The following is an 18713-nucleotide window of genomic DNA, read 5'->3' as shown; positions in this document are numbered from 1 at the left end:
GCTCCCCTTTGGGGACATTTCTATGATCGTTGCCTCATTGACTCCAATTACAACTAAGAACTCTCAAGCTGGCTGGGGCAGAGGCAGACGAGGCTCCCGAGCGGCGCACTGTCACAGCATGGTAACGATAAGGACAGTAAGCTGACATAACTGAGTGTCAGTCACTAAGCGCGACACCTGGGCCCTGAGCTCTCCATGTGTCATCACACCCAGGCACTAATGGAGTGGCGACCACGTACACGCACTTGGTACAGGCACTATTTTAAGGGCACCGAGCATGTTAATTCATTTAATCCTCACACCAACCCTGTGGGGCACTTTAACGATCTCTTTTGGTTTTTTGGGAGAAAAAGGGCTGCTGTATTGCTGTGCATGTGCTTGGCTCCCTGGGCCACAAGGGACCCTGCTTCCCTGGCTCCCTGGGCTCAGTCATGGCCTTGAGGGTCGGTAAGGCCACCAACATGTGAGAGTCCATGGCACGTGTCCCTTTGGGGCAGAAACAAGAGCCAGAACGAGCTTCGCTGAGCGTCCTTCCCTTTGCCAGGACGACCGGCCAGCAGCTGCCCCATCTCCCCAAGTCCCCGACGTGGCAGCGGGGCTCCGCCAGCCTTCCCATGAGGGGTGTGTGCCGGGGGCGGCGCTCCGCCTGGGCTGGGCCCCGGGCCGTCGGTGGCTGCGGCAGGGTCACCTGGCCTGACAGGGGCCTTGGCAGTCATCCGCTCCACCCTCCTCGAGAGGACAGGGAGCCCACAGGCATGCTTCTAGGGGACACGCCTGCTCTGGCCCCGCAGCCAGGCCCAGCAGCCGTCTGCCTCGCGGCCCAGGGTCACCCTGCCCCGCCCAAGCGCTCTGGGTGCTCGGCCTGAGTTGACACGCTCAGTCCTCCCACAGCCCGGGGAGGCAGGGGCTACGGCTGTCCACACTTAGACAGACAAGGGGACTGGAACACAGAGGAAATTAAGAGACCAGCCAGAGGCCAACCAGCGCGACGAGGCAGGGAGCTCCGGGCCGGGGCAGTGGGCCACCGTCAGGGCTCCTGACCACGCTGCTGTGGGCGCCCAACCATCTAAAGGGGGAAAAGCAAACCGGGGGCTCTAGACATCTGCACATAAAATCGAAGGTGGGCACCAAGGAAGACAGACTAGTGGCTAACAAGCTTGCAGCAAGATGCTTGACACCATCAGCCGCCAGGGACACTGAAATCAACACCACAAGACACCACTTCACAGCCACTCAGACGCTAAAATCAGTCAGGTGGCAAGTGCAGGGGAGGACGTGGAGAATCTGGGACCTCTGTGCCCTGCTGCTGAGAGGGCAGCAGGGCGTGGCCACTGGGAGAGAGTCTGGCCGTTCCTCCATCGACCCTGTGGCCCGTCGACGCTACTCCTGGTTAAATGGAAACACGCCCACGTGAAGGGTGCGCGAAGGCTTACAGCTGTGCTATTCACGGAGCCCAGCAACAGAAACTGCCGATGCTCATCGGGCAACGCCCGGGTAAACACCACACAATGGAACATCCTCCAGTCAGAAAAAGGAGAGAGGGTGCTTCATGCTACCACACAGATGAACCCTGAAGACAGTGCGCGAAGCGAAGGAAGCCAGGAGCAAAAGATCAGGTATTGCGGGACTCCATGCATATCAAAGGCCAGCACAGCGCAATCCATGGAGAGAAGGTTGTGGTTGCTTCCGGCTGGGGGCGGGAGCGCCAGGGAACGGCTACGGGTTTGATGCCAAGGCGATGAAGATGCTCTAGCACCGACTGTGGCACGGCTGCTCGTATTGTGAGTGCACCACAAACCCTGGGGGCTCACTTGACATGCTCTCTCTCACGGACGCCATGTTTAAAACGGGGCGGGGGCGGGGCTGGTGAAGACGATTCGCCGCTGTGTCCTCTCAGGGACTCGGCCGCAAGGACCCCAGGCAGAGGGTGTGTCTCTGCCTGCCTCCGGGACAGTGCGGGAAGCGCGCTGACCCACTCCCAGACCCAGACCCACTCCGTGCCAACAGATGGCAGGACCCAAGAGGCGAGGGGGGCACTGGCCTGCGTGGGCCCTTTCGTCCCAGGACTGGGCCAGGCTGCTCAAAGGCTGGTCTGACACAGCTGAAGAGGGGGCGCTCGGGACCACAGGGCCCAGGGGCGGGAAGGGGTCCCCTTTTCACCTCAGAAACAGCCAGGCTCCAAGGGCTGCTCAGAGTTCATCTGGCACTGGCAATCCCCCACCCCACCCCCCGCAAGCAGGGCCTCTCTCATTCCAATTTAAACTGATCTTATCGTCCCCCCCCAGCCCAGCCTGCAGGATAAAGTCCAAGCTCCACGGCCTGCAGGGAAAGGCCGCTGTCCAACCTCATCGCCCTGCCGTTTCGACACTGGAGGCTTGCCACCCGCGCCCAACAGACAGAGCTGTGGCCTCAGGAGCCCTCCTGACCCCACTGGAGCCACTCATCCCTCTTTGCAGACCCGGCAGGGTGCCCCGCACAAGGCCGGCACCCATGAGGGTCTCCCACTCCACAAACACGGAGGCCCATGTGCGGCAGCACGGACGCCGGGACGCATATGCCGCCCCAGCCGCATGGACGTAACCACCAAATGGAGAGACCAGCAGTAGCGACAGAAAAAGAATGACAAGCTTCCAAAAGGACGGAATGGGAAGCGCAGAGTTCTGAGGGTCTAGGATGAGGGAGAGGTCCTTAGTCTGGTGATAATCAGGGAGGTGTCCCTGAGGGAGGGCACCTGAGCTGAGCTGGGGTGGGGACGAATCCCAAGCAAGGGAATGGCTTGTGCAAAGGCACTGAGGTGGGACAGAGCCCAGAGCCTGAGCGGCTGCTGTGGGAGGGCCAGTGCCGCACGGGAGGGGCGGGTGGAGCGAGATGAGACCGGAGGAAGGCGCGGGCCAGGCTGCCTCGGAGAGTATCGCGACCTTCGCCGTCCCCTCAACACGGGGGCGTGGGACGGTGCAGATCAGCTCTGCATCTCGCCCAGCCTATCGCTCTCGGGCTGTGGGGCTGTTGCGGGCGCCCCTCTCGGCCTCCCCTCAGGCTGGCAGCTCAGCAAACGGGGGGCCGCTGCAGAGGAAACTGTCCTCACGTTCAGACTAAGGATCCAGGGACCGTCTAGGAGACACTTAATATCCTCCCAGTTAGGCTCGTCCAGGGAAAAATCCGGGAAGACGCCCCTCGCGCGTTCCGCAGTCCTCATGGAACGCGACCACCGACACCCTCTGGGTGACTGTGGGGCTGGAGGCACAGCAGAAGGGCAGCCCCCGGCTGCGCCTTGCAGGCCACCCTGCCAGCCACAGCCAGAGGGAGGTTCTCTTTGCCCCCCGCAGGCCAGGAGACCCCCGAGCCCTGGCACGCTGGGCATGTGGGCGCAGCCCCCGAGGGACCTTTGCCCGGGTCTGTTCGCTGGTGGCTGCAGATCAGGCAGGGACTTGGCGGCACCAGGCTCCCTGGCTCCACAGGAACTTGGCCCAGAAAAACAACTGAATCATCCCCAAGGTTCTCCAAGCCAAGCCCTCGGGGTCAGTATTTTTTTTAAAGCTTAGGGGTGGTTTCTATGGCAACCAGCTTCCGGATGGCAGTGAGCCCCAGGCCCGCACTCTCCAACCTGTCCTCAAAGGGCCTCCAGGGAAGAAGCACAGCCTCTCGGCTCTGAGAGCGGCCCCTCCCCGGCCCTGCAGGCTCACAAGCAGCCCCCGGAGCAGGGTGGGCGGACGCCTCAGGGCGGCCGGGGCACCTCCGACTGTCCCAGGGACACCACCTACCTCGCCCACACCCAAGCTGCCTCCCCTGGGGCCTGGTCAGTGCCTCTGGGAAAGGCCCTTCAAGGGGAACCCCCGTGGGCCAAGCCTTCGTACTCTGGTCTCTTCCAGCACAGGGTGGCCGTGCAGCTCTGCACACCCAGGCCCTGGGCCCGCTTCCCCCCCCCCACCCCCCACCCCTGCCTCCTCGGACCTGCACAGCTCCTCCCACCTAAGGCAACGCCTCCTTGCTAATGTCTCAAAAGTAGGAATCTGGAAACAGCATGTGATCAAGATCAAGTGTCAGTCTATCTGCTGTGGCTCTGGACTGAGCCTCCCGTGTCCACGCCACGCAGGATGACAGGCCAGCACGGACAGCTCCGCGCCAGTGGCAGGCAGGCCTGCAGGCGCTGAGCCGGCCTCTTCCCTGCCCTCGCGCGCCTCTGGGCCCTCCTCTGCCCACCCTCCGCCTGCCTCCTCTCTTCCTGGGGCCTCTGGGAAGCGCCTGTCACCCTTTTCCCCAAAGGATTGTTCTCTTCACAAAGGAGGAAACGTCCTGGTCTTATCAGATATCCGGCTTCATGCAGAAGAACAGGCTGCATGAAAATGCATCCCAGAACTCCTGGAGCTGGAGGTCGCCCTGAGGTCATCTCAGCCACCGGAGGGAGGGCTGGGTGTGCGTGCCCTGGGGTGGGTGGAGGGGCAGACTCCAGGGACTAGCGAGGCCTCCCAGGAAGCACACCTGGCGCCTGAAACCCTTCAGCGGCACGTCCCCACATCCCCAACGCGCTCTCTCTATAACCTTGTCTTCTATCAAGACCAGGGGCGCAAGGAGCTCTGTGCTGCTTTGCTGTCAGCAACCGCCTGCCCTGGGCAGGGGGCTGTGTGCCTGCGGGGAGCAGAGGCTGTGGGCCCCTGCAGCTGTCCTCTAACTCCCAAGACACGGGGCAGGCTGGGGGTGGCAGTTCTCTGTCTGGGAAGAGAAGAGCAGGAACACAAGTGCAAGGGGAGGCATCCAGCAAACATTAGGGACTTCTGGCGCGAACGTTACCCTCAGAGCCAGTGGCCCACCTGGGGAAGCAGGGCGCCCTGCACCCTCATCTTACACAAGAGGAAACTAAGGCCCAGGGAGGCCGTGTGGTCAAAATGGTGTCAGGCTGCACTCGCCAGGGCCTGAGCACTGCGCGAAGCGCCTTGTGTGCATTGTGTCACCCACTTGTCCCAACACCGCGTGAGGTTTTCCTGGTACTAACACCCTTTTACAAGAAGAAACAGGCTCAGCAAGGTCATGGAAGAGCCGGACACGCCTTTCCCCATGGCCTCCAGCCCTTGGGAAACATTTCAGGCCCCTGGCAAGGCAGAGGCCCTGGAGGGCACCGCACAGGGAGAGCACACCACCCCCTACCCCCGGGCAGGGGGCCACCAGCAGGGTCACGACCAGGCCACAGCTGCATCTGGGGCCACTTGCACACAGGAAGCAGGAATCTGTGGCACAGCCAGCCAGGGAGGGTCCCGAGCCACAGGGAAGAAAGGGACGCTGAGTTCACAGACCCTGAACACTGGGGAGGGAGAAAATGCTATGGCGGGGGGGGGCGGCGTGGGGAGGCCACTGTGCAGCAGTGAAAGTCCCCTTTGTCCTGATGAAGAGAGACCGGAAGCCAGAGCTCCAACGATCACGCGCCGAAAAGTGCTCCCTCAGGCGTCCCCTCCCACGAGGAAGGGCCTCTATTTCGGTTGTGCTTTCACTGATAATATGACCCTGCTTTTTCAGTGACCGCTGAGGCACTTTCCAGAGGAATGAATCGCATCCTTGTCCACAGCAGAGAAAACACGGGACAAGTCTGTGGGGGCAAAGGCAGTCCCAAGGGTGTGTGCAGGCCACCGCGGGGTCGGGCTCCAGGCTGCCGGGCAACTAGGGTGGGCAGGCGGGAGTGGCCAAGAGGATATGGGGTCCGCACGCAGGGACAAACACGCGAGACCAAGGTGCTGAGTGCGGAAAGGGGCTTTCCCACCGAGGCAGGAGTCGGGGGCCACGGGTGACAGTTTCAGTGCGAAGGCCTCAGGGGCTGCATTCGTCAAGCATGGCGAGCGGCCCTGCACCTTGTACCAGCTCAGAACCGCTGCCTGCGCCGGTGTGGGCGTGCGCGAGGGCGTGCGCGGGCGCGCCCGGGCTCAGCAGCGCTCTCATCTGTACATCACGGCTGCAAAGGCAGAGGGCAGAGGGGCTGCCAGCGTGCCCGGCTCAATGCCCTTTCACACCCAGCCAGGCGGAGGCCCTGGCAGGGAGGAGCCTGACCACAAGCCCATGTCTTGGCAACGGCAAAGCCACTTCTGGGAAGCACACAGCCAGGCAGCTGCTGCAGCTTTAGAAATGCCCAAGCCCTTCCCAGGTTCTCCCTCCTCACCATCCGCTCTCACCTGGAACCTGTGCACCAGCTCCAGGGACTGGCTGTCGTTCTGGTCAGCTTCAAGAATGACATCGGTCAGCTTGTGGATGACGACATCCAGGGGGCCCTGCTCCTCGATTGGCCGGTTAAGGTTCAGCTGTGAGGGGGGACACAGAGAAGAACTTCAGCACCTGAGCCCGCTGTCCTATTCTATCTCCCACCCTCTGCATGTCCCCGCGGCCCTGAGAGAGGGATAGGGGTTGGGGAGGCAGCTGGCACTCACGGGACACAGGACAAACGGGATGGACCCGCTAAGATCCTAGAATCCCACCAGGTCAGGCCCTGTGCCTGTCCTTCTGTCCTCAAACTCCATGCTACCCAGGGCATAGAAAACACACACAGGGAACCCAGGTGACGAAGAACCTACAGGCCAAGTGAGCATCACTGTGGAATTGCTTTATAGAGAGCGCATTTACTGAGCACGTCCCATCTGCCCAGATTTTTTGCAAAGGGCTTGTTGAGGAGAAGTCCCACCACTAAGTCACACAGCCAGCTGTGTACTGAGATCCAAGAGGACGCGCCACACAATGGCACAAAGTCTCAGCAAAGCTGTGATCTCCATAAACCTGACAGACCAGCCGCTTACACGGCACAGTGGAATCGGGGCTGAGGGTGACCAAGTGCAGGAGCACAGGGCTGCGTGTGGTCGGTCCCTGGGGCACGGCCTGCCCGGCCCCACCGGAGGCTTGTTTACTTTTTCAAGAGCACAGGGTTATGGAGGGACCCCCAGGGAGCATGGCCCTGGGCTGACAGATGGTCACCATCACCTGACCCCAGGCAGGAGTACCTGCCAACAGCTGGGGCGACCTGACCTGACCCTCCAGAGGCCTGCCGCCCGGCATGCGGACTCCGCCACCTGCAGCCAGCCCCGCGCCTGACTGATCCCGTGGATGGCCTCAGGAGAAGCCAACAGCCCCACCCCCCATCCTCAGCCCCACCCCAGTGGGAATCCCTGCGGGATTCAAGGCTGACTGTCTCAGAGTCATTAGTAAAGCAATCACAGTGACAGCTACAAATGACAGCTCCAGGAGGTGCCGGCCAAAAACTTCACGTGCATGCCTCCTATTTTCCAGCCACGTGATGAGAAGCGATTTCACGGATGGGTGGAGGTCACGGGCTTCTGACCCCTGCCCAGGACCTCACAGTGAGACAGAGACAGGGCTGTGAGGCAGACTCGTGCTTGTCGTGCAGGCCCCGCCTGCGCCCACGCCCCGGGAAGCTGTCCTCCATGGCCACCACCGCCTGGCGCCCTTGTCCTCTGGCTTCTGGCCAAGTCCAGCTGATCGGAGGCACCGACAGAAGACGGGACGGGGTAAGGGAGAGATGTCCGGTGTTTGCCAACTGTGCGCACGCCCGCGCCGCTCCTGGCAGCAGCTCCGTGGCCAGGGCAGCCCCGCTCCAAGACCACTGCTATTTCTAGGGCACCCCCTCCCTCCCGCTGTCCCCTGGAATGCCGACAGCTCAAGGCTCCTGGGGGCCTCAGCAGCTCCCGAGGGTTGCCTGAGACCCCGCGCAGACCTGGTCACCCTCCCTGACGTGAACTCTTTTTCAGGTAAACCTCCGGATCGTGCCAGCTCTTCCCTGCCAATATCCTTAACTCCCCTTTTTTATTGTCTGCCAGGAAAGATGTTCAGGGATTACCCCTATTAAAAAAAAAAAAAAAGTCCATGGACCTCACAGTAAGAATATAATGAGGATTCCCCTCTCCTAGGTGACTAGCATGTATGCAAACAAAACAAAGCGCAGACCAGCTGAGACGCTGACCGTCTCTTCCGGGGCCCCTGGACGGGGACGAGGTGCTTGTCCTCGCAGCACGCTCAGGCACTGAGGGTGACATGTCCCCTTCACAGACCAGGACACCAAGGGCCCAGAGGAAGAATGACCGGGCAAGGCCACACAGTTGGGAAGTGGCCCAGCTGAGGCCTGGACAAGAGCCAAGCAGCAACAGCCAGGGGCTCAGGCCCCCGCCAGGCCTCCCCGGCCCGGGCCAAAGCCCAGCTCGTCGTCCCTCGGACCTCGGTTTCCCCTTCAACCAAAACAGGAAACTGCCAGGGCCTTTCAGGTTCTGCCTGCAGGTTCGCGCTTACATCCCCCTTGAACCCCCCTGCCCAGAGAAAAGGCAGAATGTGAAGGAGGGCAGAGAAGGCAGCAGGAAGTGGGGACAGGGGCAAGAACAGCAAATTCTCAAAAGTGCCATAGCCACGAACCCACTGCTGCTGTGTCCTGTGGCTCCACTGTGACAGGCGCCACACAGCAAGGGGCCAGTATTTACAGACCAAGACAACCGCACACGGAGAGGAGCCAGGTCCCCGAGGGATGCTGGGCAGTGTGCCCCGGGGCCGGTCGGAAACCCCACCCCCACGAGAGCCTCCTGCACAGCACGGTGGGCAGGAACCAGCCCGAGCGGAGCCGTGGGGTCCCAGCGGGTTTGGGGAAGGAGTGGCAGATGAGAAGCCCCTGGCTCGTCCTCGCCTGGCACCAGCCGGGGCCCTGTAGACCTGACAACCATGGCTGTTTGGAAAACAAGCTCTCTGCATTCCTGGCTACTCCACGGAAGGTAAACAGTTGAGTCCTGGATGCCAGCCACCTTCCTTTGTGTATTTTCCAAACGTTTTTATGCCAGTTTTTATGCCTTTCACGATAACAGCAACTTGGGACGCACGTCAGGCCTGGTCTGGCCTCTGCTCGGGCACCTCTCGTGGCGGCATCATAGCAGCGGCCTCGGCGAGCTGCCGGGGGCTCTGCGAGGCTCCCCCAGCCCTGCTTCACTCAGGCGGCCGGACAAGCCTTGCTGCCCCTGAAAACACCTCAGTGGGGCTTTGGTCTCCCCGCTCTGGCTGGGAAGGAGGAGGCAGGCCGCCCCCTCGGGAGGGGGACCCTCCGAGGACAGGATGCATCCGAGGAGGCGACCTTTGGAGGGGGACACGCCTCAGAGGCTTTGCGTGTTTCCCAGACGGGGTGGGTATAGGGCCCATGCGGAAGTAAGCTCATTTCAATTGTGTCATTTTGTCTTTCTGGCCACACTCTGCCCGCAGAGAAAGGCACTGTCCCTGGGACGTGTTGTTTTGTTCAGAGGCAGGGGTCTGATTGGTCTCCCTCAGCAAGAAGCGAGGTGTTTCAATGGCAGGGCCGCCCGCTGTGGCCCGGGGAGGTCTGCAGGCACCACACTTCCAAGTCACGCCGGCCCGGGAGGCCAATGGTGGACGCTGTCTGTGTGGCGCTCCGCGTCCGGAGAAACAAGGGCCCAGTGTTCCCTCGGCAGCGACCAGGCAGCGAAGTGGGCGAGGGCGGGGGAGGGCTGAGAGGGGCAGAACAAAAGCCTGCAAACCCCTGTGGCTGGAACGTCATCCCTAACCCAACAGGCAACCCAAGCACGGCCAGCCCGGCAGCCAGGGCAGCCTGGGTCGGGCTCCCCACCTGCCCCACCACCTGGTCGGGAGGACGCCGGGCACGGCGGACGCCAGGAAAGCCCTCGCAGCTCAGCTGCTCCTGGGCTGGGGTGCGTCGCCCCTTAACTGCTCTGGGCCTCGGTTTCCCCATTCCTAAAACAAGGTGCTGTTATGTCTTCCCTATTACCGCGCAGGGCGGTTCTGATGGATTAGAACAGTCCGTTTGTGGATGTGGCACCGGGTGTGCCACACGCAGGCCGTGACCGCCACTCAGCGCTCAGGCAGCGCCCCTGCTTGCTCGCTCACGGCTTTGACAAGCGTTTCCTGGGCACCTCCTGGGCCGGGCCCCGGCCCTCTCCTCTTGCCTCCCCCAGGCGGCCGCAGGAACAAGCGGGCTCACCCTGGAAGCAGACTCAGGCGAGGGGCGCAGCCACGTGCTGCTCCACGTCCTACAGGGAGACGGGCCCCTTTGCCTGCAACGCCCCCCATGTCACCCCCCAGAGCCCAGGAGCTCTTAGCTGTTTTAAGAGTCCCGGCTCAAAAGTTCACTCCTTTTTCAGGCTTTTCAGCTCACCCCAACCCAAACAGGAAGAATCCATGGATGTCTTCCTGGTCTCTTTCATGTTCCCAGGACCCTCTGCCTATCCCCCCAGGACTGTGCCATCACTTCCAGTTATAAAGTCACCTCTTTAACACTGACTCCTCTACCAGACCCCGAGATCCCCAACGACCCTGGTGAGGCCTGCCTTATACAAGCCCCAAAGGGGAGGACGTGGGGGCGCGGGAGGAGGTCAAAACGACATCAAAGGCAGAGGGCTGGCTCTCCAGGCTGCATTCCCAGCTCTCTCTCCTCTCCCAAACTTCCCGGCGTGCTTCTCTGACGTGATCAATAACCAGCTAGACCTGAAAAAAACAGACACCCACCCCGGGGTTCATCAGGGATGCGGGGACTCAGGAAACCTGGCGCCGACCCCCACGAGCGGGCTGCTCATCCTCTCTGGATGCAAAGCTCAATGTGCTACGTGATCTGAAAACAACCTACACTCCTCTGAGCAGCCCAGACAGGCTGCCGCTGACTTCCCAGCTCGGGGGGCTGCATGGGAAGCCGGCGTGGGAGTCAGGCAAGGATGAGGCCAGGCCCACGGGGTCCCCACTCTCTTGGAGCCTCGACGTGAATCCTAGCACTAACGCTCAGCCCTCGCACGCTCGCTCTGTACTGGGCTCTGCTCTGAACACTTTGCACGCATTAACTCGGGAAATTCTCACAGCAGCCTGAGGTGGGGACCCATGAGAGGGGTGTAGAGGTTAAACGGCCTGCCGAGGTCTCCCTGCTCCTGTCCACTGTCAACGAGACCCAGCCGATGAGCACAGCTGTGACACAGCCGCCCCTTGGAACCTTCTGGTGACCGGAGCCCGGGGAATCTTCTGTTCTAGTGAAGCAAAGCTGGGTGGGTTCCTGGGTGAGCGCTGGTCACCTGAAAAAACAAGCCATGACTGGAAGCTTTCGGCCCCACCCCCCATTCTCCAGGAAGGGGAGAGGGGCCAGAAATTAGGTTAATCAATGGATCATGCCAATGGATCGAGCGTCCTTAAAAATCCCAAGGGTACGGCGTTCAGGGAACCTCTGGGTTGTTGAACCATAGACGTGCTAGTAAGTGGCTCGCTTGGCAAGAGCATGGGAGCGCTGTGCCCCTCCCCCACATACCTCGCTCCTTGCACTGGGGCCACCTGGGTGTTCGGCTCTATCCTTTCTCACGTCCCTTTCTAATAAACCAGTAAACACACTAGTGAACTGGTTCCCTGAGTTCCATGCACCACTCTAGCAAATTAATCAAACTGAGGATGGGGTCATGGGAACCTCCAATTTTTAGCCAACTGATCGGGAGTGCAGGTATTAAACCTGACCTTGAGATTGGCATCTGAAGGGGGCGGGGCAGGGGGGAGCAGTTTTGTGGGACTGAGGGAGGTAGTGTCAGAACTGAGTTACACTACAAGACACCCAGCTGGTGTCGCCAAATCGCTTGGTATGGAAAAACCTCGCACTGTCTGGTGTCACAAGCATCGACTGGGTGAAAGAGCAAGGAGAAGCGCCGGTGGCATGCTTTCCTGCTTAGGAGTGCGCACTGGACAAATGCCAGCTCTTGTATGTCCCCATTCGTGCCGTTCACACTATTACCGACCTGTGGGCATTTTCCTCACTCTGCCCAGAGCTCGAGTACAGGCCAGATTTTGAATTTTGCAAAGCTAGGTTGCTTCTCCTGGCTCACATGAGACTCCTCAAAAATGTCTGCTGCCACAATAAAACTTATGATCATTACGAACAGGGATTAACAATTTAAAACTCTTATTGCTAGCCACCTGCAACTCTAACAGCACATGAGGCACAGATGAGGACACTGAGTCACAAAGAAGTTCAGTGACTTGCCCAGGGTCACAGAGAGAGTCCCGCAAGGGAACCCAGGCCCCTCTCCTGCCAAAGCCACGCAATTAACCTCCAAACCAAGAGGCATCCCTGGCGCCCGGGGCTTGCTCTCCGCCCCCTTCTCCCTCGATTCCCGCCCACAGAGCGGTGTGTCTTCGGCTGTGACCCCCGTGGGAGCCACGGGATCACAAGTGGTGCTCACCCAAGGTCCGGGCACAATGGCCCAGATGAAAGGCGAGCAGCACAGGTCTGATTTATCTCCCTGCGCTCTCCCAGGAGCTGAGGATGGGGACAGAACTGACACCTCCAATGTTTAACGGCCTCGCCAGGCAGAAGCAGGTCTCTTTTGAAGTCAGGGCTGGTGCCTCAGGGACAGACTTCAAAAGGGAGCCTGGCCTAGAGGCAGCAGACCCAAGGCCCCAAGAGACGCTCAGGGAGGGAGGCCAGCGGCTTTGTGCAAGAGCAACGCTCACGCCCCGGAGGACTTCAAAGTGGCCCTCAGAGAGGCCAGGAGCTGAGCGCTCAATGGGACCGGCCACCCAACAGCCTCTGCCCCAGACCTGGTGGGAGGGGAGCTGTCGCCAATGCTCCCTCACCCAGTTCCCCAATTCCTCAGTAACCCGTGTGCAATGACTGGGGTAATAAGAGTGAACAGCAATCTGGTGTAGGCAGAAGAGTGAGTAACCTTTCTTCCCTAGAGGATGAGGGGCCAAGTAGACGAAAAGGTCTCATGATGAAGGTACCTAAGTCCCGGCAGTTTGCAAGCTGACCTAGTTTCAAAAAGTCAGAAAAGTTATGCCCGCTTAGCAAGGCCGGCTCCCGAAGAACGGGCTTCACCCTCAATTTCAAGGAGCTAAGAAAGCCCCAGGCTGCATCCAACGCTAGAGAGCAGGGTTCAAGAGTAGATTAAAGGGGTAAACACGGCCACGTGCTCTGACCAAGAAAGCCCCCTCCTGGGACACTGGCCTGAGAGCAAAGTCAGCGGGCAAAACCACTCCTGGCCCAGGCAGGTTCGCTGAGGCCCATCAAGAAGAGAAAAGACCCAGAGTGCGTCCCAAATCAGGGGACTGGCCAAGTAACGACGGGCATGCCCACCCCAGAGGATGAAGGGCTACTGGGATGGCAACGAAGGGGCCCCACGGAGACAAGCGTGGGTGCGTGTCCCCCAACCCTGTGAACCCGCATTTGCCGTGGGCAGTGCTGGAAAAGAACCACGAGCCTGAAAACGGGTGGGTTCTGGGCATAGTAGGCATTTGGGGTCCAGGGGCGCCTTTCGGGACACATGGCACAGCTCTCTTCCTGAGTCCCTTGCCACTGGGTGTCACCGCACGACTGGTTCTGGCCAGTGAGCTGTGAAGAACAGCGGAACAGGTCGCTCCTGGGGCAGAGCTGCCGACCGCCGGCGCCAGGCCTCTGGAGCCCCTCCTGGCCCAGGACCGGCAACATCCCGCCAGGTCTCTGAGCACCTGTGATGAACCGAGGCCCTGGCTCGCCCACTAGGGGCGTGTGGCATGAGTGAGACGTGACGAGGCGGTTCTGACCTACGACATGGGGGTTGTCGACATGGCAGCACCGAGGCTCGCCCGACGGCGTCCCGCAGATTTTCCTCTTCCCACGCAGGGTTCAAACAAAGGAAGTGGAGCAGGGAAGGGAAAGAGGAAGGAGCGGGGGGAGCAAATGCACCTCATCAGGTCACTGACCAGGGTAATGCTGGGCTTTTGCTGGGATTATTTTTTTAAAGTTACAATTTAGCATTAGGGCAAAATATGATAACAGGGATTCATCCTGTAAGGGAAAGATTGCTTGTTCCATCCCCCGAGGTCAGAAGGCAGAAACCCTGAACAGAGAGCCATACCGCCAACGCGGCTGCTCCGCAGCACCCCAGAAAAGCCCACCCCTACACGTGCCAGGTGAGTCCCTCGGCCCTGTGCAGCTCGGCCAACGGGCTGCTTCCAGCCCGTCACGGTTCACAGCAGTGCCTGCAGCTGGAGTCGGGCGCCGAGCCCCAGACCCGCCTGCCATGGGCCAGGCGCCAGCCGGGCCCTGTCCTGAGGGGAAAGCACCAACCACGGGCTTGGAAAAACTAAAAAGAAAAGGGTCACGGAAATGGCTGGTGACCTAGACCCCAGGGGGCGAATCCAAGGCCACAGAAGGGAGGGAGGCTGTACTGTGCGTGCTATACGGTCCTGTCCCCGGTCTAGAAGCGGAAACACCCACCGAGTCCCCCTGGCCAGCGGCCCCCGCTCTTCCTGAGCCACCCCAGGCAGAAAGGGGAAAGGACAGGGCAGAGTCTCAGCCGGGGGGAGGGCATTTCCCTCACCACCCCACAGCCTGTTTCCTCATCTGCAGAATGAGGGCAGCGAGACACCCTTCCTATGGTCGTCCCCGGCACACCATGCGGGGACGGGCGCCAGGCCCCCACGGGAACGGAGCCGTGTGCACCACACAGACATCGGCAACTTGGACTTTCTTCCTTGGGGGGCTGCTTCTCTCCCTCGGCCACGTAAGCCGCTCTGCCCTGTCTGCTCCCTGCCTGCGTGGACAACCACGGTGGGCAGGGTGTCCCCAGGCGCCGCATTGGGCACGTTACATGCCTTATTCCCACCAATCCTCATGATGTCCTTGGGAGGCAAAACACTGGGTGGCGGGCGGGGAGGGTAGGGAGGAGGCGAGGATAAACAGTAAGCTGGAGAGGCCACCAGACTCCATCAGCGTGTGACAGGAACAAGAGGTAACACCTCTGAGGTTTCGGGGTAGTTTGTTCCAGAGGCTTAGTTTCGCTTGTGCTCATGAACACGCCCAGCCAGGAAACTCTCCACCCAGGTCCTCTGCCACCGTGTGCCCGATGCCGGGCCTCCGGTACCGGCACAAAGGGATGAAGGCGGCGCTGTGGACAGAGCCTGGGCCTGCAGGCTGGGGCCGCTGTCTCATCTGCAACATGGAGCCAAGGCCGCCTGCCTCTAGCATTTGACAAGGTGGTGCTGGTGACGCTTCCGATCCCCCCGGGGCCACCGCAAGCCCCCAGCAGGTGCCCCTCCAAGGAGCAGGACATCAGCCCTCCCTCCCTGGATCCTCCTCTGCCCTTGGTCCTTCCAGATCCTCATCTGTCACAGCTCTTGCTGGACCCTCCACCTGGGCTGCCAACTAGTAACTGCCGTTTGGGAGCAGACTGGGTCCCAGGCATGACGCTTACTGCGCTGAGGAGCGGCAGAGGAGGAGTCCTCCTTGGCCTGTGCACCCTGACCGAGATCTGTGACTGTGTTCTGTTCCTCCCTGTGACCCATGAGGGCCTGGCACAGTGCCAGCTGTGCCAGGGACCAGGGAACATGCGCGTAATTCATCCCCTAAAGCTGGAGACTCAAACACACCATCCACCCACCCCCTCACCCATTCATTCACACAGTATTTATTGAGGACTTATACAACCACCACTCCCCCAAGTGTAATGAAACAAAAACAGATTTGGTAACTTGGCCAAGGTCACTGCCAGTAGGGGGCAGGCCCAAGGAATTTCTGACCAAACTCCTACCTGCTCCTTTCCCCACCACCTTTTGTCTTCAGCAACCTGCCCCGCACACCCACCCATCGCCTAGGCTGGACCCCCATGGCTTCCAAGCTTAGCACGCCCACCTGCTGGGCTCCGAGTGGGAGCACTCCACGGGCCGCTGGAGAAGCACCCAGCCAAAGACTTCTGCAAAAGCTCCGACCGGCCCCAGACACTCCGGGTGCCTGACAGGGTGAGGAAACCGAGGGTGCCCTGGGGCCATGGAGCAAGCCAGAACGCGCGCGCCCACGGCAGGCAAGGCGAGGTGGACACCCCAGTTCCCACCCCCCGGAGGGGCACCATGAGAGAGGCCTGGGGGCTTTACAGCGGCTATGCTTGCAGCCAAGCCAGTGGGCTGTGATCTCAGGGGGCTGCAACCTCAGGGGGCAACCTCAGAGGTGCCAGGGCTCCACCCACAGCGCAGAGGGGCAAAGGGAGGGGCCCCGGCGGACCTGCGTCCAGACTTCCCTCCAATATGGCAGGCTTGAGGTCGGCACCCAGTGCGCGCTGCCTCCCCTACCTGACCCAGCCCTGCCTCACAGATGCCCGCGGGCTGGGCAAATGCGGAGACGGGGAGAGGAGGGCGCCTGCAGGCTACGGGGGGACCGCGTGGAGTCAGCAGGTGGACTGGACAACGCGCTGGAACAGGCGAGGTGTGTCCCACTGGCGGACTCTCAAAACATCAAGGATGTAATACAGCAACCCTCGCCTCCACGCCTCCGTATTTAGGTAGATGAGAAACGGCGACCGCTTCACAGATCAAACACAAAAGACCCTCCTTTGCTCTTCCGTTTCCTCTAAACCTCGGTGTGGGTGCTGTATGGGGAAGCCCAAAGTACCTACTTCCCAGTGCTGGGTCTGCGCCATTCATTCATTCATTCATTCATTCATTATCCCTGTAAGTGACTACTCTGTGCCTAGCATTGCTTAAGCCCTAAAGAGACTGCAGTGGACAAGACAGGCCAGATCCCTGTTCTGGGGGCCTCTCAGTCTGGTAGGAGCAGGTGGACAGTAAATAAATAGCTACAGGTGGCCATCAAGCACTGCAACATCAATAAAAATCAGTGCGGAGAGCATGATGAGAAGGGTGGAGGCCCCAATCACAGAAGGCCTGTCATGGGGTGAGTTGTGTTCCCCCAAACATACTGAAGTCTGAACCCCGAGGACCTCAGAATGTGTCACTATTTGGGACCGGGGCCATTGCAGAGGTAGCTAGTTAAGGTGAGATCGCACTGGAGTAGAGTGGGTCCCAACTCCAGTATGACTGACACCCTCATCAAAAGGGGGCACAGGGGCAAGACACGCAGTCAGGGAGCACGTGACGCATTCAGGGAGCATGTCAGGCGAGGACGATGGCAGAGGTCAGGGTGACGCAGCTACAGGCCAAGGACAAAGTTCGCCAGCGACACCAGAAGCTTGGGGAGGGGCTGACTTGGCCCTCACAGCCACACAAGGAGCTGGCCCTGCTGACACCTTCGCCTGGACTTCCAGCCCCTTCAACGGCCGGGGAGTGCAATTATGAGGGCCCCCGTCTGTGGAAACGCGTCATGGCAGCACAGGGGACTAACGCAAGGCCTCCCTAAGGCAGAGCCATCTGAGCTGAGACCCAAAGGAGGAGGACCCCGAACAGTCTGGGGGAAGAGGCACGAGGAAAGCCAGCGAGGGACCCCGAGCAGAGGCGGCATTCAGTGGGTGCTGTGGCGAAGGGGACATGGAGCCGGGCAGGTGGCAGAGAGCCTCCGAGGGCCGGGTCAGGGGTTGGGAACACGTCCCTGACCCCCGGGGGGCGTCGGGCAGGGGGCTGGGCTCCGGAACCCTTTGAAGAGACCACTCTGGACGCGAACAAGGGTGAAGCATCAACCCCTGCCTAGTCCATGCTGCCAAGATGTACCACCGGGCAGCTGCCGTTTTCGTGGCCCCCAGAACAGGGAGCTTTAGGTGGGAACTTCACAATGACGGTGCTTTGAAGAGAGTAGGGGCGGCGGGTCCAGGGGCCTGGCACTGACGCCCTGTGAGGCGGGACCATCGGCCTCCTTGTCTGCCACCCGGGGGTCCATCCCGTCTATCCCGTGACAGGACTACAGACCGCTGAGGCCCGGGGCCAGGTGCCGAGAGCACCTGGAATGAGGCAGGACGGCCACTTCAGGTCCCAAACCTTCTCCCCTGCCCTGCCCTGGCTCCGGGCCAAGGATGGCTTTTTTCTGCTGACAACGGAAAACACATTTCAGTGTTTCTTTTATCCTCATGTTGCTCCCAGAAAGGCAACTGGCAGCCCAGGCCACAAGTGGCTAAGAATTCTCCAAGCCAAAAATACACACCCTCTGTGCGTCCTCCTTAACAATAAGGAAGGGAAACTTCTGAGTCAAATGTCTCCAAAGCCTGCACAGATTAATTTTTAAGCCCTAAAGCAATACTCTTTCTATATTCATTTCTTTCCAGTGGAAAGACAGCATTCCTTGGGGGCAGTTTCCAAACTGGGATTTGATAGGAAGGAGGGTTTGTTGTTGTTTTTTTTCCGTTCTTTTAATCAAACACATTCCAGGAAAAAGAGAAGTGCCGTGCGCAAAGCCCCGTGAAAGAGCAGTGGGTCGCATCAAATCAAACAGGCGTCGTCAGGCACTTCAAAATGCACATGGACGATGGAGACTGACAAAGGCGTTAGGAGTTTTTTGTTTAATATATCGTGTGCTCACCACCCCAGGTCAAGTCTCCTTTCATCACCATTCATCCCCCCTTCGCCCTCTTCTGCCTCCCCGAGACGCATTAAGAAGCTGGCGCTGAAACCCTTCCCAGCTCGATTGGGAGACATCTAGACAGTAATGCCAGGTCACAGAAATTTGGAGACTTGACAAAATCAGCACGGGTGACCCTAGAAAATGTGTGTGCCAGCAACAGGAGAACGTCCCCAGAGGTCACGCACACACCGCACCAGGAAGGGGCAGCTTGAGGCCCCTGGTGTCTCCAGGTTAGCAATGTCCTGGGTAGCAAATGGGGACCCTGGCGAGTCCCCAGGCCGGTGGCGGGGAGGCTGTGGTCCGAGGCTGTAACGCGCCCTTGTACCTCTGAGCAGCTGCTTTTAAGCCTGGCCCGGCAGTCAGGCCGACGGGCGACAACGGCCAAGACCGCCCGCGGCTCCTGTGAAGCCAGCCCCTCCCCGGGCCTCCCGCAAAACCC

At 60.3% G+C, this 18713-nt stretch overlaps 1 protein-coding gene across 2 annotated transcripts in view; it reads right to left on the bottom strand.

Moving 5' to 3' along the window:
* Positions 1–18713, bottom strand: part of ITPK1 (inositol-tetrakisphosphate 1-kinase) — a 137539-nt gene that overhangs the window by 48708 nt on the left and 70118 nt on the right. For both annotated transcript variants that reach the window (XM_054567109.1, XM_054567110.1), the window contains one exon: positions 6156–6281. In XM_054567109.1, coding sequence (XP_054423084.1) covers positions 6156–6281 — 126 coding nt within the window. The remainder of the gene's footprint in view (positions 1–6155; positions 6282–18713) is intronic.

Source organism: Pteronotus mesoamericanus, unplaced genomic scaffold, assembly GCF_021234165.1.
Source record: "Pteronotus mesoamericanus isolate MK-2021 breed Mesoamerican mustached bat unplaced genomic scaffold, CSHL_Meso_final contig_182, whole genome shotgun sequence".
NCBI lineage: Eukaryota > Metazoa > Chordata > Mammalia > Chiroptera > Mormoopidae > Pteronotus > Pteronotus mesoamericanus.
The sequence above is the reverse complement of the archived record's forward strand: the minus strand, read 5'-3'. Positions and strand labels throughout refer to the sequence as shown.